The sequence below is a fragment of the Castanea sativa genome, chromosome 11, assembly GCF_040712315.1.
Source record: "Castanea sativa cultivar Marrone di Chiusa Pesio chromosome 11, ASM4071231v1".
Classification (NCBI taxonomy): domain Eukaryota; kingdom Viridiplantae; phylum Streptophyta; class Magnoliopsida; order Fagales; family Fagaceae; genus Castanea; species Castanea sativa.
This window is the reverse complement of record NC_134023.1, coordinates 21,792,670-21,814,512: the sequence shown is the minus strand read 5'-3', so window position 1 is coordinate 21,814,512 and position 21,843 is coordinate 21,792,670. Positions and strand designations below refer to the sequence as shown.

The following is a 21,843-nucleotide window of genomic DNA, read 5'->3' as shown; positions in this document are numbered from 1 at the left end:
GCATATTTAATTGAAGGCTAGTTTGAAGGACTAACGGTTTCTCCTATGAATGATATTCAGAAATAAGTCCCCTATGGGGAGAGGTGTTGTCAGGAAATGGCAAAGAAAGTTGCCTAATGAGTAATGAGGTAGGTTTACATTCTTTATTTTTGACATATATTTACTAATTAATCATTCTGTCAATATTGGAATTAAAAAAGTAGTTTGAAAATGTAAGAGCCTTCTATCTTTAACCTTAAACAGATATTTACTAATCAATCATTCCGTCAATATTGGAATTTAAAATGAAGTTTGAAATTTTGAGAATGAGAGCCTTCAATCTTTAACTTTTAATATCTTGGATTCTAGCTTTCTTGGAGACATCTATAATTCTCACTTCTTGTTCTATTTGGATGCAGGCTTGTGGCAGCAGTGATGCCTCAAAGGAAGGTTATAACTGTGGGGGGTAAGAGTTATTAAATAAACAAATGGGCTTTGGGCTTGATCAATTGGTACCAGTTTGTTTTTGTCATTGGGCCCCTAAGCCCACGAGTCAGCCTATACTGCAGAGGTCCGAGGAGTTGTCCGAGGATGAAGGTCTCCTCGGACAGGTTCGCCAAAGACCCTGGGATTTACCAAGAAGGTTATGGACAGAATCCTAGAAAAATTGATGGGTAAGAGGGTGATCCAAGCACCCTCTAAGATGCGAGGATATAAGATAAATATCTAAGGAAAAGCCTGGGACCTCCACATTAAAGACTCTACATCTACCTTACTGGCCGCATTAATGGGAAAATGACCCCTGAACAGTAGAATTCAGCTCTCTAGCTATGGTCCGAAGACTGTAAGAAGGTGGCGGATGGGACAAGTATCTAAGGCGAAGATTTGTATGACACGTGGAGGAGCCAGTGTAGGAGAAGCATATAAGGAGGCAAGAGAGAGAGAGAAAGGGATCGGCATTTTTCTTCTGCTAAACAAAAATAGGAACTAAGGATTGTAAACTTTAACCTAGAAAGAGAATATTTATACAAACCATCCTCGGTTTACGTCCGAGGAGATTTATTTGTTATATTCATTCATCATTTGTACGAATTGTAACATTCCAACCTGTTAGTCGAACTTCCAACATCCCGAACCTAGATTTCAAACTCATACTTTACAAATTTAATTGTATAAGGCTCATTGAGCTTGAGCCCAACATTCGTTTTTGGGTTCGGGTACAATTGTGCACTTACAATTGGCGCCGTCTGTGGGAAATCCAGCGTTGAAAGAGTTGGAATATCATGGCAGGTTTAGGTTCACACCATGCAGAATCTCAGGGTTTATAGCTAGAAGATCTTTTTGAGCGCTGGAGGGATCGAGAGGGAAGTGTTCAAACTGTATACCATGGCGCAAGTCACATGTGCGGCGGAGGTAGTCCCACCCATAAGGATGATGCCAAGGCCATGCAGAGGGAGATTAATCACCTCAAAAAAAAGCTGCGCCGTGTCAGACGAAGGCGGACTTCACCTCCATCCAATCCTTCTTCAGATGAATCCCAGGGAAGCAGTTGCAGTTCAAGATCCTAGACGTCCCCCAGCAAAGCCTCCTCTTGCGAAGAGGATGACCTACCGGATCGTAGGCGTAGAAAGCTCCCCTCTAGGGGCTTGGGGAACGATGCTATGAGCCGAGCGTTGCACCAACTCTCCAAGTTGCCATTCTCACGCAGGATTGAGAATGGAAGGCTCCCCAGGCCCACCTTCACCATTTATAATGGCCGCACAGACCCGGTAGAGCACGTGAGCCACTTTAATCAGAGGATGGCGGTGCATTCTCACAACGAAACCTTGATGTGTAAAGTCTTCCCTTCTAGCCTAGGACCTATCGCTATGAGATGGTTCAATGGGCTAAAGTCGAGTTCTGTCGGTTCGTTCGGGGAACTTACTAGGGCATTCGCGTCTCGGTTCATTACATGCAGCAGAGTTTCTCGACCGTTAGACTCGCTGTTGTTTATGGCCATGAAGGAGGGGAAGACGCTGAAAGCATACTCCGATAGATATTGGGAGATGTTTAACAAGATAGATGGAGATTTTGACGAGGTGGCGATCAATACTTTTAAGGTGGGCCTTCCCACTGATCATAACTTGAGGAAATCTTTGACCAAAACGCCCGTACGGAGTGTACGTCACCTCATGGACCGTATAGATGAGTACAAAAGGGTTGAGGAAGATCAACAGCAGGGTAAAGGTAAGGCGAAGGTTATCCCTCAAGAGAGAAGGGATTTCAGGTCAGACAAGTATCACAACAATAAGCCGAGGAGAGATTATATTGGGCAGTCTGGCTTAGCTACTCCTCAAATAGTTAATACGGTATTCCAAGAGCCAATGCACCAACTACTGGAAAAAATTCATAAGGAACCCTACTTTAGATGGCCTAGTAAGATGGCGGGGGACCCTACAAAGCGAAATCAAAAGCTTTTTTTGTTAATACCATCAGGATGTGGGTCATACTATGGAGAACTGTCGGACCCTCTGGAACCATCTGAAGCAGCTTGTTGGCGAGGGGAAATTGAAACAGCATCTGTACCAGCCTAACGGGCAAGGCAGTCAGTCTGGCTCGAATAATCAGAAGAATAACTTATCTCGGCCGTCCTTGGGAATGATTAACGTTATCTTCGCCGCACTCGGCAGGACCGGTTCTTGTCCTACCAGGGTGATGGCAGTTTCACACTCCTAAGCTGAGGAGTCGGGCTCGAAGCCGAAAAGGATTAAAGGGAATGTGCCAGTCCTAGGGTTCTCAGAGAAGGATAAGGTGGGGACCATCTAACCCCATGATGACGCCCTGGTGGTCACTTTGAGGATAGGAAATTATGATGTAAAAAGGGTGATGATCGATCAAGGCAGCGGCGCGGATATCATGTACCCTGACTTATTCAAGGGGCTGAGGTTGAAACTAGAGAATCTCACTCCTTATGACTCGCCATTGATAAGCTTTGAAGGCAAAGCTGTTATACCAAAGGGATAGATTCGATTGCCTGTACAGTCTAGCTTGGAAACGGTCGAGGTGGATTTTATCGTGGTTGATGCGTATTCCCCATACACGGCCATCCTCGCTAGGCCTTGGTTGCACGCTTTGGGTGCTGTTTCCTCCACCTTGCATGTTAAGGTAAAGTTCCCTTCGGAGGAATTCATTGAAGAAATTTTTGGTAGCCAATCAGTGGCAAGGCAATGCATATCTGCTGCAGTACTGCATCAGTCCTCGGCCGGAGAGGACTTATAGCAATTAACGACTCCGGATGCGCCTGAAGCGGCGACGTCAAAGGACACCATGTGTGAAGATTTGGAGAAGTTTTTGATAGCTGATGATTCCGAAAGGTTCTTCCAAGTTGGGGTACGTTTACCACACCAAGAGAAAATGGAATTGGTGGAGTTTTTAAAGGACAACATCGATGTTTTTGCCTGGGACCCCTATGAGGCTCCGGGGGTTGACCCAAGCTTCATTTGCCATCATTTGAACGTCAACCCTGCTATTGTTCCTAGAAGGCAGCCACCTCGGCGTGCCTCCAAAGAGCATTCCGAGGCTGTTAAAGAAGAAGTGCTCAAGCTCAAGAGGGCTAAGGCTATTAAAGAAGTTTTTTACCCGGAGTGGTTGGCGTATACAGTTGTGGTGAAAAAGAAGAATGGGAATTGGAGAGTATGCATGGACTTTACAGATTTAAACAAAAGCCTTCCCGAAGGACTTGTTCCCGATGCCACGATCAGCTTGTGGATGCCACGGTCGGACATCCTCGGATGAGTTTCTTAGATGCCTTCCAGGGCTATCACCAAATTCCGTTGGCGGTGGATGATCAGGAGAAGACTACCTTCATTACTCTAACAGGGAACTATCACTATAAAGTGATGCCGTTCGGATTGAAAAATGCAGGGGCTACTTATCAAAGGATGATGACCCGAATGTTTGAGTGACAACTTGGAAAAACCATTGAGGTATATGTGGACGATATGGTAGTGAAGAGTAAGAAAATACCCACGCACGTGAAAGATCTGGACAACACCTTTCAAATACTTAAAAAGTACAAGCTGCGCCTAACGCCTCAAAGTGTTCTTTTAGGGTAGGTGCAGGAAAGTTTCTAGGCTACATGGTGACTCATAGAGGAATAGAGGTGAATCCGACGCAGGTCAGAGCCATCCAAGGTTTACAGCCACCTCGGAATCCAAAGGAAGTTCAGAAGTTGACTGGAATGATCGCTGCTCTCAGCAGATTTATCTCTCGGTCAGCTGACAGGTGCAAGCCTTTCTTCCAACTGTTGAATAAATGGAAATGATTCCAATGGTCCAAGGAGTGCGTTTTAGCTTTCCAGCAACTTAAGGAATATCTTTCCCGGCCACCCATTATGTCTCGGCCGGAGGTTGATGAAATCTTGTTTGCGTACCTAGCTATCGTCGTCCATGCAGTCAGCCTGGTCCTCATAAGGGACGACGGCGGGGTGCAAAGACCGGTCTATTATGTCAGCAAGTCCTTGAATGAAGCTGAGGTGCGTTATTTACCCTTGGAGAAGGCACTTCTAGCCGTAGTCCATGCTACACGAAAGCATCCTCACTATTTTCAATCCCACACCGTCGTGGTTTTGACCCAACTGCCTTTCAAGTCAGTATTACGCAGTGCTGACTACTCCGGAAGGGTAGCTAAGTGAGGAAATATTTTGGGAACTTTTGATATCAAATACATGCCGCGCACCTCGGTGAAGGGCCAGATTCTCGCAGATTTGGTGGCGGAGTTTACTGAACCATTGTTGGAAGAAACAGAGAAGGAATCACACATGGATGAAAAAGCAGTGGGCATGATCATGGACAAAGGACCACCGATTTGGAAAGTGTCCGTTGATGGGGCTGCTAACTAGAGGGGATCTGGTGTCGGACTTGTTTTGGTATCCCCAGAGGGAATTGTCTTTGAAAAATATTTGAGATTAGCGTTCTTAGCGACTAATAACGAGGCCGAGTACGAAGCAGTCTTAGTTGGTATGAACATGGTGCGTAGCATGGGAGGAAGGGAGGTTCGTATGTTCTCGGATTCTCAGTTAGTGGTCGGACAAGTCATGGGGACTATGGAGGCTAAGGATCCACGAATGCAAGAGTACCTGACCCAGGTCAAACGTTTACAATCTGAGTTTGATTCCTTTATCCTTTCTCACGTTTCTAGAAGTGGAAACACACATGCAGATTCGTTGGCCACCTTGGCGACGTCCTCGGCTCAGTGTTGGCCTAGGATTATCCTCATTGAAGACTTGTTACAGCCAACTCTGCCACTGCAAGTGCCGCCTGTATCCACCTGATAAGGCCTGGACCCAGTTGGATTGACCCTGTGGTATCTTTTCTGAAGAGAGACACTCTTCCTGAGGACAAGTCTGAGGCAGATAAGATTAGTCGAAAGGCGCCTCGTTTCTGGCTGTCTAAGGATCAGAAATTGTATAAACATTCCTTCTTTGGACCATACTTGTTATGTGTACACCCTGAGTCAACAGAGGCACTTTTAGAAGAATTGCATGAGGGAATCTGCGGAAGCTATACTAGGGGGAGGTCCTTGGCCCATAGGGTTTTGACTCAGGGATATTGGTGGCCCAACATGCAGAGGGAAGCTCAGGACTACGCAAAAAAGTGTGACCAGTGCCAAAGGTTCACTCCCAAAATTCATCAGCCTGGGGGAGTCCTTAATCCTATGTCCAGTCCTTGGCCTTTCGCTCAATGGGGATTGGACATAGTAGGGCCTTTTTCGAAGGCTGTGGGAAACAAAAGGTGGCTGCTTGTGGGGACCGACTACTTCACCAAGTGGGTCGAAACTGAGCCTTTAGCGAATATTAGGGATATCGTCTCCAAGAAGTTTATTTGGAAGAATATTATCACTAGATTTGGGGTGCCCCACACGCTTATTTCAGATAATGGCGTTCAATTTGATAGCAGAGCTTTCAGGAAGTATTGCAGTGACATGGGCATCATAAACAGGTACTCCACCCCAGCCTATCCTTAGGGAAATGGGCAGGCCGAGGCCGTTAAGAAGGTCATAGTCAGTGGACTTAAGAAGATGTTGGATGACGCGAAGGGCAGATGGGTAGAGGAGCTACCACATGTTTTATGGACGTATTGAACTACGCCGTGTAGATCTACTGGAGAGACACCGTTCTCTATAACTTATGGGGCCGAGGCAGTAATACCTTTAGAATCTGGTTTTCCAACGCTAAGGACGAGTTCTTTTAGTCAAGAAAATAACGACAGTCTCTTGGAGAAAATCCTGGATTTGGTTGAGGAACGGCGAGAGGCTGCTATGGTCCAAATGGCTTATTATCAGTAGAAGCTTAAACGAGGGTATGATGCCCATGTGAAGCTGAGGCCATTAGCGCCCGGGGATCTGGTGTTAAGAAAAGTTGTGGGTACTGCCAAAAACCCGGCTTAGGGAAAGCTGGGACCAAATTGGGAAGGACCATATTGGATCATTTCTGTAGCAGGCATAGGGTCATATCGATTAGTTGATCTAGATGAAAAAATTATACAACGCCCATGGAATGTAAACAACCTTCGAAGGTATTATTACTAATAAAAATCACTTTTATCGTTCATTTTTCAAATTGTGAATATCTATTTGGGTTTATCTGTTACTATTATTAAGTATCAAACAGAAACTTGGTCGTGTATGGTCCTCGGACCATATGCCTTGTGGAAATTTATGTCTTATCATTTGTTAAACAGAACCTTAGTTATGCCGTGTCCACAGACCTTCTACTCTGGGAAAATTAACATCTTGAGTTACTATTACTAAGTATCAAACAGAAACTTGGACGTGTATGGTCCTCGAACCACATGCCTTGTGCAAATTGATGTCTTATCATTTGTTAAACAGAACCTTAGTTATGCCGGGTCCACAAACCTTCTACTTTGGGGAAATTAACATCTTGAGTTACTATTACTAAGTATCAAACAGAAACTTGGACGTGTATGGTCCTTGGACCACATGCCTTGTGAAAATTGATGTCTTATCATTTGTTAAACAAAACCTTAGTTATGCCGGGTCCACGGACCTTCTACTTTGGGGAAATTAACATCTTGAGTTACTATTACTAAGTATCAAACAGAAACTTGGACGTGTATGGTCCTCGGACCACATGCCTTGTGGAAATTGATGTCTTATCATTTGTTAAACAGAACCTTAGTTATGCCGGGTCCACAAACCTTCTACTTTAGGAAAATTAACATCTTGAATTACTATTACTAAGTATCAAACAAAAACTTGGACGTGAATGGTCCTCAGACCACATGCCTTGTGGAAATTGATGTTTTGTCATTTGTTAAACAAAACCTTAGTTATGTCGGGTCCACAGACCTTCTACTTTGGGGAAATTAACATCTTGAGTTACTATTATTAAGTGTCAAACAAAAACTTGGACGTGTATGGTCCTTGGACCACATGCCTTGTGAAAATTGATGTCTTATCATTCGTTAAACGGAACTTTAGGTATTCATGGTTCTCGGCCCATGTACCTTGTATAAATTGATATCGTACTTATCATTAAGGCAAAGTTTGTTCATGTCAGGTCCTTGAATACTTTACTTTAGGATTACTAGCGTAAATCCATGTCATGTTAATGTTAAGATTTTGATGAAGTATTTTTGATCACTTTATGTCTCAAATTGAATTCTAAGCTAGCTTGTTAGGCGTTCATCATTGTGTCACACATGTTATACTCTTAAGGCATAATTTGTAAAGTACAAGCTAAACATGTGTACTGTTGTTTAAAGTTATGATAGTTCAACTATGGAAAGTATAGTTGGTTGTTCCCCTCATTCTTTTTTTTTTTGTGCTGATGTGAAATCTTATAGCAAAAAAAAAAAAAAGAGTACAAGTCAAATGAAGATCAAACAAGACAGACTTTCATTAACTGCTTTTTAATATCTATTACAAAGAAAGTCTTAATTACAAAAAAGGAATCCTAGGCTCGGCCTAAACTTTGGAAGGAGGGTCTTGCTTAGAATTACTGCTAGCTTCGGTGCCTTTTGGCTCCATCTCAAAGGAGGATTGGACCTGTTTTCCCTTGTTAGCCGCTACTGGTGGAGGAACGTTAGCCTCGGCACTTTGGCTTGCTGCCTTCTCGACACCTTCACCCTGTTCCTTCTCTTTATTGGAACTTGAAGGTTCTGTAGGAGCAGGAATGGGCTCTGGGATCATAGGAGGGGGCATAGGAGGAGTTGTCTTAGGGGCAGGGGTGACAGGAGGAAGCTCTTCTATCTCCTGTATGTCTAGGGGAAGCCAAATGTTCTCTGACTTCCTCAGCTCGGAAGCTGGAGGAACCCCTACTACATTTAAGGCTTCACCCTAAACTTGCTGGCAGTATTCCCGGCACAGCGCGGCGAACTCCTCTGTCAGCTGCTTTTCTGTCGCCGCTACCCCTTCCCTATAAGCAGCCTTCTTCGCGGCCTCCAGCGAGCCCTTGAAGGTGCGGGCCTCGTCCTTCAATTTGGCAAGCTCCTTTTTCAAGTCAAAGTGCTCTTGCTAAGCTTGGGATAACTCTTCATCCTTCTGACGAAGAAGCTTGCGTTGCCCCTCCACCTAGGTCTTCATCGTTTTTAAGCTGGTCTCAGCACTGTCCCTTTCCCTTTTTAGCTCCGCCAACTGTGTGGTGAGCTTCTTATTTTGTACAAGGGCCTGACCCAAGGACTTCTCGGTCTCCAGCCGAAACTCTAGTTTAAGCCCAGCCTTCTTCCGAGATCCTCCACCCACTTCTCGGCAGCAAAGACTTGCTGGACGGCCTGTGACAAGATATCAGAGTATCAAACGTATAAAGAGGTCTCCTACGATGAGTTAAAAAAAAAAAAGGATGAAGATAAGATTTAAATACTTACCAAGCCCAAGTCCCTTTTTAGCGAAAGGAACAGCTGGGACTGAGTCATCTTGTTTAGGGACTCCATGTCCCTAGGCAGCAGGAGAGGACGTTCCAAGGCCTCGGCCAGGTGGAGGGCATGGCCATGTTGGAACATCCTAATGTTGGACTGGAAAGAGATTGGTGCCCCGTCCAGCATGAGCTCGGGAGACCAGTTAGCCGGTGCACGACGCATTTCGGTAAGATCCCTAATCTCCCCGCTTTCCACTGACGAGGCATGCCCCTTGCCATTGTCAGGTCTTTGCTGCGGGGGTTGTTGTTGTTGTTGTTGTTGTTTCTGCTTCTTCTGCCTCTCCCCATTAGCCTTCTCGGCCTCACCCTTCCTCTTCTTTTTAGGCTCCGCTACGGGAGGCTTAGGATCGGACGGAGGAGGGGGTGGGGGCAAGGACGGGGGGACTTGTGACCCACTTGCTCCCTTCTTGGAGACCCTTTCGCCCCTCTTGTGCATCAATCCCTTTAGGACGTCCATTTCTTCCTCCTCGGAGCTGGAGTCAGGGCGGGCAACTACCAAGCCTTGTATCCTCGAAGTCTTGGCGGGCTCGTCCTCCTCGTCCAAGAGAACGACAAACGGGTTTCCTCGAGGCCTTTCGATATCCTCGAGATGAAACTGGTCTATCTCCTCGTCCAACGAGTGCGGCGAGGACGCTTGCTCTTCTGGGACGACAGCTATCTGGGAGTGCCCCGAGAGGGCAACTGCCGCAATAGGGCGTGTGTATAGGATGATGGTGGGGTGGTCAGGAAGATCGTCGTTGGAAAGGAAGCCTGGCCTTGCAACATTTATCCTTCTACGACGCTTATCCCCAGCAATGATAGCGTTTTCTATCTCTTGGAGGTCTGAGGATATAGGATCGTATCCTAATATCAAATGTGTTGCCCTCACTTGTAGATCTTCACTCACGAAGACTTCTGAGCAAAGAACGCGATTTAAGTCGGCAACGTTGCAAAAGCTCAGGTGTGGGCGTACAAGCTGTTTATCTATGAGAAGAAACATCCGAGAAGACAAACACAGTCAGATTAGTATTAAACATAAAAATTAAAAGTAATAGTGAGAAATGAGGATTAAAGCAGTAGAAGGTAGCAGGATTGAATTACGGGTTAGTAAATCTAACTCCTAAGGAGTCACACCTGGATCTCCCCATACGACTGGGCAGTGAGGGCCGTCATGCCAGTTCCCTGAGGGGATGAGGTAGTCATCCTTCATGCCTTTGTTGGATTTAGGCAGACAGGAGATCAGTCTGACTATGCTGGACCGTGACTTGATGTAATACCCTACGTTTTTAAGTTTGTGGCACTCATACATAAAGGCAACGTTGTGCCATGTGAGGTTTAAGCCCATTTGCTCATTCAGAGCGTTGACATTACCTAAGACCCTAAACACATTAGATGCGCACTGGTCTAGGCACAACCTATGGTTGCGAAGGTATTCCCTGGTCACATTTCTCATAGGGAGAGTCATTCCACCTTCTATGAAGGCAATCATTGGAATGATGACTTCTCCCGTCTTCCTAGCACTACCTATGGCTTCTACTGGGCAATATTTTAGACCTACGTCATTGGGAATATGGTACTTAGCCCTATACCCTTCCATAACGGTGTCGGTATCAACCAAGCACTTAAATCTACCCATCTAGGAGAAGCGAGAATGCGAGTTTAAAGAAGAATAGAAGTTTAGAGAGGTGCTGAGTATAGAATCCGAGAAAGAAGGAGCAAAGAAAATAAGAACTTACAAGAGTTGGTTATGCGAGTCTTCACGAATTTCTGGAGAGAAAAAGCGACGATGAATACTTTGATGTGATTGAATTCTGAGGAAATGAATGAAGGCGCGGGTTTCCAAGCATTTTGACATGAAGGAGGTGGCCTCGAAATTAGACCTATCCCTCTCAAATTTTCAGGGGGTGACCTGGACTGTTGGATGTTCATCTCACCATTGAACATGGGGAACAGGATGTAACAAGCGATCATAAATGCGCGCATTCCGGGCTTCGAAGCGTTAGACTGCATTTTCAGGGAAACGAAAGGATCCCCACACATGTGGCGGTCTACGGAGCATGCGGAATGTGTATTGTTTGGTTCAAAACTCTATCTTTCTCCTCGGATGGGAGGAAAAAATAAAGTTTTGAGGGGCTATTGTGGGGGGTAAGAGTTATTAAACAAACAAATGGGCTTTGGGCTTGATCAATTGGTACCAGTTTGTTTTTGTCATTAGGCTCCTAAGCCCACAAGTCAGCTTATACTACAGAGGTCCGAGGAGTTGTCCGAGGATGAAGGCCTCCTCAGACAGGGCCGCCAAAGACCCTGGGATTTGCCAAGAAGGTTATGGACAGAATCCTGGAAAAACTTATGGGTAAGAGGGTGATCCAAGCACCCTCTAAGATACGAGGCTATAAGATAAATATCTAAGGAAAAGCCTGAGACCTCCACATTCTGCATCTACCTTACTGGCCGCATTAATGAGAAAATGACCCCTAAACAGTAGAATTCAGGTCTCTGGCTATGGTTCGAAGACTTTAAGAAGGTGGCGGATGGGACAAGTATCTAAGGGGAAGATTTGTATGACACGTGGAGGAGCCAGTGTAGGAGAAGCAAATAAGGAGGCAAGAGAGAGAGAGAGAGAAAGGGATCGGCATTTTTCTTCTGCAAAACAAAAATAGGAACTAAGGATTGTAAACTTTAACCTAGAAAGAGAATATTTATACAAACCATCCTCGACTTATGTCCGAGGAGATCTATTTGTTATATTCATTCATCATTTGTACGAATTGTAACATTCCAACTTGTTAGTCGAACTTTCAACATCCCGAACCTAGATTTCAAACCCATACTCTACAAATTTTATTGTATAAGGCTCATTGGGCTTGATCCCAATGTTCGTTTTTGGGTTCGGGTACAATAGTGCACTTACAATAACCATCACCAGCCTGAAATGCTTCTTACAAGTTATACATTTCATGCAGATCTTAACTACAGTCTATGCACATTTGTTCCTATTTCTTATTCTCATTTTTTTTTTTCTGAAATAATGAAAACTCTAAGAAATGGGGCACAAGAAATGCAAATTCTGGAACAGCTTTCAAGATTGTCTTGTGCATAATCCTAACAAGTTAAGAGGTTGATATAATACTGGCCAAAATTGTGTGCAATGGCATCTTCCCTATGCTGCAATTCTATATTTTAAATATTGTAAGCATTAGAAAGTATTTCAATTAGGTAGTATCACTAAAACTATAGAAAATTATAGTTCACTAAAACTAGCACTATTTTATGATACATTGCCAAATTTCCACCAATTTCACTGCCAAGCTGGCCCTCCTGAGAGTTACACAATGGCTAATATAAATAAAGAATTGGCTAATATATATACATGATGTAAGCAAAAAAAATTATGTAACTAACCCCCTGTTTTGGAGGGAAAATCTGTTATAAGAAACTAATCCTACTCAATTAACACACTTGGACTTAAAGCTATAACTAATCTCTAATTCTAATCCACCTGCCAACAAAACTCCAAGTCAGTGTATGAATTGTTCATGGAATTACTTCTTACAATTCTGCACTTGCCAAGGCTGTTTCTATCATGTTTACTTGCTCACTGCATTTCCTAGTTGCAGCATCAATGCTTGCCTCTTCATTGCACTTTCCAACAATAAAACCTTGCCGTGATCTTTGCTTCATATTTTCTTTCAACAGTTCCTACTCTCCTTCTTCCGCTTCTTGTAAAGCTTCGCAAGAACACGCTTAGCCTCACACGAGGAAGTTTGTCAGGTCATAATAATGTGGTGCTATATCAATTATCCATTCACCACGAATATATGTCACCGTCCAAATGAAATTACTATTTGTTTGAACATCTTCATTATAAATGACCCACTCCGGCTTGTGATCCAAGCAATTCGATGGATGCAAGTGCACCACTTGGTTGTCCTTCACTGTCAAGTAGTGTCCAGTACGTTCCAGGTGAGCTACCTGCATGAAATATCCTACTACCATAGCCTTCCTTATGTTGATGCAGTAATCACGGCTGTTGAAATCAGTGCTGCACAACCTGAGGTTAAACCTGGCCATGATACGCATGAGCTGTTGTCTAACATTATTAGCAGCCTTCAACACTCTTTGGTTGATGAAGTTCTCATAGCACCATAATGGGTCCTTGTTGTTTTGCTTGTATGCATGGTATACATTCAACAGCGTGAGGTGATCTCCATCGATGTGCCCAAACCTAGCTTTTGCTTCATCAGCAGCTTTCTGAGCCTCCCTAGGCCTGACAAAGCAATTGGGTACTGAAAGCATGGCAGAAATTGATAGAATTTCATTTGAACAGTTGAACTCAGGGCTAACTACGAGCATCTTTGACATCTGAGGATCCAATGGAAATTCACTCATAATTTCGCCAAGCTTTGTCAGATTTCCATCATCATCTATCGCTCCCAGGTAATTCAAAGCCTCTAAAGCCCGCATCAATGTCTCTGGAGTAGGGGCATCCATAAAATCTGTTAACGTACACTCATATGTGGGCTTGGCCCATTTAGATCACTTACTTGTACTGCACACTGTACTACTTATACTGCACTCATATTTACTTGTACAGCACTCATATGTCTCCTATATAAAGGCACTCATGTATATTATTTTACTCATGAAATACAATACTATTCAATTCAGTATTTCTAACATGGTATCAGAGCCACTGCTCTGACCTTTTCTTAGCAGTCTTGTCTTTATTGGTGTAACTCTGTTCTCAATATTGCTTCCGCTGTCACGACAACTGCTGCAGCCTTTCGCCGTTGAACCTTCGAGTCTTCCAGACATCGTCCTCAGGTTCCGGACCTGCAGCAGCCGCCGTTGAGGAGTCCGAACACTGCAAAGACCACTGCCTTTTCGGCACCGCCGTGAATATTGCTCCGAAAAATTTTCTGAAGGTACCACGAAGATCGTCTTGCTCCGATCTGCCTGCTCGTGAAAACCTTACAGTCATCGGAGCTTCCACGCGCCCTCACGCGCCGCCCAAAGGTTCTGCCCTAAAGGTCACGCGCCCACGCGCCTCCACGCGCCGATCTGAGCCGCCACGCGCCGTCACGCGCCAGGATCATCCTGCTGACGTCATCCCTAGACACGTCACCTGCCACGTCATCCTGCCACGTCAGCCCTAGACACGTCAGCCTGCCACGTCAGCTTACCACGTCAGCTTGCCACGTCATCGCTGACGTCACCTTCCAGCGCGCTGCTGACGTCACCTTTGACCGTTGACCGTTGACTTGGACCGTTGACCGTTGACTTTGACCGTTGACTTTTCTGGAGTTGACTTTTTCGGGCCAGGTTCTCCTTACTCAGTTTTTCACGTAGATTTCATTTTTGTAGTCTGTTTTTGCATATTGTGTCTCTAAATGGATAAAAGGATGTTTTTCTTCCTCGTCCCATCAATACTGTATTGGAGGGGACTAGGAATTACTTATCTTGGTCTCAAGCTATGCGCAGTTTCCTTAAGGGTCGCATGCTCTGGCATTATTGCACTGGTGCAATCACTATTCCTGTGAAGGGGGCAAGTGAAGAAGATGCTGCTTTTCTCAATCGCATGATTGAATGGGATAGTCACAATCACATGATCTTCACATGGATTTGAAATACTTTCATCCCCTCCATCTCCAATTTCTTTGAGCGGCTTTGATGATGCAAAATCGGCATGGGATATGTTGGCCAAAAGATACTCTACCACTCACGGATCCATGAAATATCGGTTAGTGGTTGAATTGCATCAACTCGAGCAAGAACCGGGCGGTCCATCAATGACTACTATGATCGGCTTCGCTTCATTTGGGACCAAATTGACCTTTCGATCCAACTTGGGCATGCTCAAAAGATGCCCAACAATATCTTGCTATTAGAGATGAATTTCGTCTCTATGAGTTCCCGATGTCACTCCACAAGGACTATGAGCCCATTCGAGGTCGGCTTCGAATCGTTGTCCTCCTCCCTCTCTTGATACCGCCGTGAATGAGTTAGTCGAGAAGAAGCTCGCCTTGCAACTCTTCGAGCCCAGGATAAGTTTAATGGTCTGGGCCTTACTCCTTCCGTAGAGCAACCTCGGCACTCGGGTAATTCTTCGCTCCGGCAATCGTCGCGAACGCACCAATAAAAAGTTCTGCAACTATTGCAAGCGCCCTGGCCACACTATTGAGACTTGTTACCGCCGCAACAAATCTATCGTCGCCAGTTGCTAACACCGAGTCTACTCCGCCAATGCCTCCCATTTCACTCGAGTCCCGCCTTCTAGATCCAAAATCAACCTCTCACATACTGACCTACAGGATATCATAGCACAAGATGTTCGTATGGCCGGTAATGCATCTCTTTCCACCGCTCTCTCGGTTTACCCGGTAAGTCTCAAACTTGTCTTTTTGACTCTGACTGTTGCAATCACATGACACCTCACTCGTCCTTATTCTCCAAACTTAATCCTGCTCCACATCCCCTCAATATTCACATAGCTGATGGTTCCACCATGCATGGGAATAGTCTTGGTTTTGTTTCAACCTCCAACCTCTCTGTTCCTGGGGTCTACCATGTTCCTGACCTATCCTATAATTTGTGTTCTGTGGGACAATTAGCCGAACTAGGTTATCGCCTTATTTTTGACTATTCTGGGTGTATTGTGCAGGATCCGAGGACGGGGCAAGAGCTTGGGACCGGCCCTAGAGTTGGGCGTATGTTTCCAGTGGATAATCTTCATCTTCCACCTGTTGCTCCGGTGTCTGTTGCTGCTGCTGCTGCTGCGGTGTCTTCCCTACCTTCTCTCTCACTTTGGCACTCTCGTCTTGGTCATGCACCCTCTTCTCGGGTACAACAGTTAGCTTCTAAGGGTCTGTTAGGTTCTGTGTCCAAAGACAATTTTGATTGTACTTCATGCCAGTTAGGAAAACAGTCAGCTTTACCTTTTAATAATAGTGATTCTATTTCTAATAGTATCTTTGAGTTAATTCATTCTGATGTTTGGGGACCTTCTCCTGTTGCTAGTATTGGTGGATCTCGATATTTTGTTGTTTTCATCGATGATTATTCTCGTTATAGTTGGATATTTCCTATGAAATCTCGTTCTGAAATTTTGCCAATATACAGTAACTTTGCAAAAATGGTTGAAACCCAATTCTCCAAAAGAATTAAAATATTTCGTTCTGATAATGCTCTTGAATACACTCAATATGCTTTTCAAGCTCGTTACACTCCTATGGCACCGTACATCATCTAACTTGTCCAGTACCTCTCGGCAAAATGGTCGAGCCGAACGTAAACTTCGTCATATTCTTGACACTCGTTCGTACTCTTCTTCTTTCTGCCAAGGTTCCTCCTCCATTCTGGGGTGAAGCTGCTCTTCATGCTGTTCACACCATTAACCGCATTCCAAGCACTGTCATCCATAATCAAACTCCGTATGAGCGCCTCTTTGGGTCACCCCCTGACTATCATCACCTTCGCTCTTTTGGATCTGCTTGTTTCGTTCTTCTTCAGTCTCATGAGCACAACAAACTTAAGCCTCGATCTAGACTTTGCTGTTTCCTTGGTTATGGCGAAACAAAAAAAGGGTATCGCTGTTATGATCCTATCTCTCATCGCCTTCGTGTTTCTCGTAATGTTGTCTTCTGGGAACACCGCTTGTTTGTTGAACTCTCTCATTTTCGTTCTTCTCTCACTACCTCATCTGTACTTGAAGTCTTTCCAGAGGAGTCTCATGTTCCCTCTCCAACTCTTATTGATCCTCCTTTAGACTTTTCTATACAAACACCCGATCCTTTCAATGTCTCTTCTGGCCAGGTCGAAGATGAGCAGATTGATGACGAGCTATCCCAACTCGAGCCTAGGTCCCCCGCTCCTGCTCCGCCTGAAGATCCTCCACAAGACCTTCCACCTCCACAAGACATTCCACCTCGTCACTCAACCCGGGTAAGATCCATTCCTACACATTTACTTGATTACCATTGTTACACTGCACTTGCTACACTCCATGAGCCTCAAACCTATCGTGAGGCCTCCACTGACCCTTTATGGCAGGTTGCAATGAAAGAGGAAATTGATGCATTAACCAAAAACCATACTTAGGACTTAGTTCCTCTCCCTCCTGGACAGTCTGTGGTTGGTTGTAAGTGGATCTACAAGATTAAGACTCGCTCAGATGGGTCCATTGAGCGCTATAAGGCTCGCCTTGTTGCAAAAGGTTTTACACAGGAGTATGGGATTGACTATGAAGAGACCTTTGCACCAGTTGCCCGCATCTCATCTGTTCGTGCCCTCCTGGCTGTTGCTGCCGCTAGAAAATGGGATCTTTTTCAGATGGATGTTAAAAATGCATTCCTTAATGGGGACTTGAGTGAAGAAGTTTACATGCAACCTCCTCCAAGTCTCTCCATTGACTCCAACAAGGTTTGTTGCCTTCGCCGAGCATTGTATAGTCTTAAACAAGCTCCTCGAGCCTGGTTTGCAAAATTTAGCTCTACTATTTCTCGCTTGGGTTACACTGCCAATCCTTATGATGCCGCCTTATTTCTTCGTCGTACCGATAAAGGCACCATTCTACTTCTCCTCTATGTGGATGATATGATCATAACTGGTGATGACCTAAGTGGCATACAAGACCTCAAGGATTTTCTTAGTCGGCGAGTTTGAGATGAAAGATCTTGGACATCTTAGCTATTTCTTGGGGCTTGAAATCACTCGTTCCTCGGATGGTCTTTATATTACTCAAGCCAAGTATGCTTCGATCTTTTGTCTCGTGCCGGACTCACCGAGGCAAGAAACCGTTGACACCCAGGTTGAGCTTAATGCGCATCTGACTCCCTCGGGGGGAAACCATTGTCTAATCCTTCTCTTTACGTACAATTAGTTGGCAGCCTAGTTTATCTCACGGTTACTCGTCCGGACATTTCTTATGCCGTTCATCGGGTCGGCCGCATTTGTCTGCTCCACGGTCGACTCACTACGCTGCTGTTCTGCGCATTCTCCGTTACTTGAAGGGCACTCTTTTCCATGGCCTTTTCTACTCAGCTCAATCTCCTCTTGTACTTCGTGCATTCTCTGATGCTGATTGGGCAGGAGATCCCACTGATCGTCGGTCCACCACTGGCTATTGTTTTCTACTTGGCTCTTCCTTGATTTCTTGGCGAAGTAAGAAACAAACCTTTGTGGCCCGCTCCAAGATCTAAGCGGAATATCGTGCTCTTGCTGATACCACATCTAAGCTTCTTTGGTTACGATGGCTTCTTACAGACTTAGGTGTGTCTACGTCCTCTGCTACACCTCTTTATTGTGATAATCAGAGTGCCATTCACATTGCTCATAATGATGTCTTCTATGAACGGACTAAACATATTGAGATTTATTGTCATTTTATCCGTTATCATCTTGTTCATGGTGCTCTCAAGCTCTTCTCTGTCTCCTCCAAAGATCAACTTGCAGATATCTTCACCAAGTCCCATCCTAAGGGACGCCTTCGTGATTTGGTTGACAACCTCAAGTTGGTCTCACATCCACCTTGAGTTTGAGGGGGGCTGTTAACGTACACTCATATATGGGCTTGGCCCATTTAGATCACTTACTTGTACTGCACACTGTACTACTTGTACTGCACTCATATTTACTTGTACAGCACTCATATGCCTCCTATATAAAGGCACTCATGTATATTATTTTACTCGTGAAATACAATACTATTCAATTCAGTATTTCTAACAAAATCAAAATGCACTAGATCATTTATCCCCATTTTCTTCAAAGTAAGAACCGTATTTGCAAGGTTTGATCTCAACATTTCTGGATAGGTCTGTGGTTGAAGATCATTCTGGAAACTTTTCTCGGTGTAAAGTCTAAAGCATTTTCCAGGCTGAGTTCTTCCAGCACGCCCTGATCTCTGGTGTGCACTAGCCTTAGAGATTGGAGATACCAACAACGATTCTACACGCACTCGTGGGTTATAAACTTTTTGTTTTGCAAACCCAGGGTCAACTACATACACTATACCATCAATGGTCAAAGAAGTTTCGGCAATGTTTGTTGACACCACAATCTTCCTTCCAGCAGGACCACCCTCTTTCACAGGAGGCGGAGCCGGTTCAAATATCTTCTGCTGCATAGCCGGAGAAAGAGAAAAAAATAAAGGCACTACTTTCACAGGTCCCACCTTGTCACCCATCTTTGCTACTTTTTTCGTTATTTTTCGACATGCATCTTCTATCTCCTCCTCGCCAGTGAGGAACATAAGTACATCTCCAGGAGTTTCCCTCGTATGAATTTGCACAACTGTTCGATAATACTACCACTTGCCACAGAGGACGAGAAGCCGCCGCTGTTTATTTTGGTGATCTTCGACTTGTCCACCACGTCCAACAAGCTCACCTTCCTCTTCCTCTCCATTCCCATCAATAAACACTAATCCTAACAGTACGAACCACACAGAACTCTATTGCTCCGATTCGAATTCGAAGCCAAAAAAAAAACCCTAGCTATGAGATTTTAGAGCGAGAGAACTTAGGGTGAGAGTGAGAGAGAGTTATCCTATAGGAATGAAAGTATGTATCTACTTCTATTTCACAACTTCGCCTTGTGGTATATATAAGAACATGATCGACTTAGGGTGAGAGATAGAGTAACCGACTTAATCGTTCTTTGCTCAAAAAATAAAAACATGACCGTACGGTTCAATCCACTAATTAACTTCCAATCCAAATCATATTGGGATTCCTTTTTCTACGTGGATAAACAGGATTTTAATAATAACAATAATTTATTATTTTCCATAAAAAATACCTTTTGATTTAATAAATTAAAATTTATAAATTAAACATCAAGGGTTTCAAGATTAAAGGGTGAGTTTGGGAGTTCAAATCTTTTTTCCCACTTTTCCTGTTCCACACTATATTCCGCCAATAAAAATTTGTCATGTGTTCACCTAATTAATTAAATACTATCATTATTGACTTATTAATGCTATCGTTATTAATTAATAGTAGTATTTAATTAATTAAGTAAACACATGACAAGTTTTTATTGATAGAGTATAAAGTGGAGCAGGAAAAGTGGAACAGAAGATTTAAACTCTGAGTTTGGATAGCTGAAAGCATCCAGTGTTTTGAGTGTTTTGCGTTTTTTTTTCTTCTTCTGTTGCTGCACGGGTCAGGAGGGACAAATGCTACTGTTCATGAACAATAGCCGCATTTTGTTGACTTTTCAGCCATTTTCAACATATCTGTGGGTCTCGTGTACTGTTCATGGGACCCACAAACTTCACTTTTCAGAATTTTTTTATTAAAAATAGGTCCTACGGTACTATTCACACATTTAAAAATTATTTTATTACAGTGTTTTCAGTTTTCAACAATAAGTTTTATCCAAACGGACCCTAAGTTCCAGAATCCTAATAATGCTAGAAACCCTTGAAAACAAAATCCTAATTCCATTAAGAATAAATTTCATTAAAGGATTTCAATCTTGGTATATCTTCATATAAACCACAACATATAAAACACTTCAATTATAACATATGGATTAACAAAAAAAAATTATAACATATAGATTCAATGGAAACAACACGTTTATAAAATGGTTAACAAACATAATTGATGATACATTGTCTTATCTATATCTAAATCTATATCTATATATCATATCGTATCATATACTATATAATAAAAGTTAAGCTTAGAAGCCGTGGTTACGCCAAGTGACTTTGCCAAACTGTAGAAAATTTTTTAGATTAAAAAATATATATATATATATTTGTTTTGTTCTTATCTTCTTCTCTTATAATTTCTAAGTTAATGAAATTTTTAATTGGATTATAATCCAAATTCTAATCCTTTTATTATGAATTTATTTTTTACTATTTTTTTACTTAATTTATTAATCTTTTTTTTTTTTTTTTAACGAATATTTCTTATAACATTAGACTTCTATAGCTCTATGAACCTAAACGCTATATATAATGTTCCTAATAGATATATACTTATTGTACTATTAAAAAAGATGGCAATCTTATTAAGCTACAGACAAAACAAGTCAAATGTTACAACGTTGATGATATTATAGAAATGAAAATTTAAAACTGTCATACGAATTTAGAATTCTAATCTTTTATTATAAATATATTTTTTAGTTTTTTTTACTTAAATTATATTACTACACGTAAAAATAAACAGCAAAGTCACTTTTTATTTATTTATCTCGGATTCCCTCTTCAAAAAAGGTTGCTTTTTTCCTTCTTTTTTTTTTTGGATTTCCTCTTCACATGCTACTTATTTTTTAGATTTAGATTTTAGCTTCACACTTACACACATTTATAGATAAAAACAACTTCTTATTTGTTCTTATCAACTATTGCTTTATCACTAATTTTTTAAATAAAAATAACAACAATTGTTTAGATACTTGCTAATGCTATCTCACGAAAATTCAAAGAAAAAAAAAAAAAAAAACCAATGTGCATAGTTAGGAAGAGTTAGGCATGTGCATGAGTTGGAGAGTTATATATTTATATCTATTTGATTATTGAGATAAAACCGATCTTCATTGGGAATGAGTTATAGTATAATAGTAATTCCTAATTAGCGTAAATGGGTAATCTATACTGTATATTTATCTACTATATATATATATATATGAGATAATTAAAAATAAATAACTTCACAGGATGCAATCAAGCAACTTTACAAGATGTGCAATCATGCAATAAACACAACAAGAGCTTATGTGTTTATGATGCTATTTTTTTTAACATTAGCTAGGAGGAGATTTAGAGTACAAGGAATAAATCTCAGGCTAAAGCTACTATTGACTTTCAGGAGTTAGTTTTAATCGTGCTTATTTTCCTTTTGTTTTTCTAAATGTTATGTATGTTGCTAGACTCTTTTCTTTTTCTTTTTTTTTTTGGTTATTTTTTTTATTCTAAACTTCCAATTACCCTCTTGGAAAAATAAGGTAAA

General features: G+C 42.7%; 2 protein-coding genes and 1 pseudogene across 2 annotated transcripts; 1 reads left to right on the top strand and 2 right to left on the bottom strand.

Moving 5' to 3' along the window:
* Positions 1-21,843, top strand: part of LOC142614908 (putative disease resistance protein At4g11170) — an 85,696-nt pseudogene that overhangs the window by 20,163 nt on the left and 43,690 nt on the right.
* Positions 12,626-13,366, bottom strand: LOC142614906 (putative pre-mRNA-splicing factor ATP-dependent RNA helicase DEAH3). The gene has a single exon (XM_075787543.1). The coding sequence runs from the start codon at positions 13,364-13,366 to the stop codon at positions 12,626-12,628; it is 741 nt and encodes a 246-aa protein (XP_075643658.1).
* LOC142616223 (putative pre-mRNA-splicing factor ATP-dependent RNA helicase DEAH3) lies at positions 18,586-19,058 on the bottom strand. The gene is made up of 2 exons (XM_075789107.1): positions 18,651-19,058; positions 18,586-18,594 (listed from the first exon to the last, which is right to left on the bottom strand). Exons 1-2 carry the CDS (start codon positions 19,056-19,058, stop codon positions 18,586-18,588), a joined length of 417 nt encoding a protein of 138 aa, XP_075645222.1.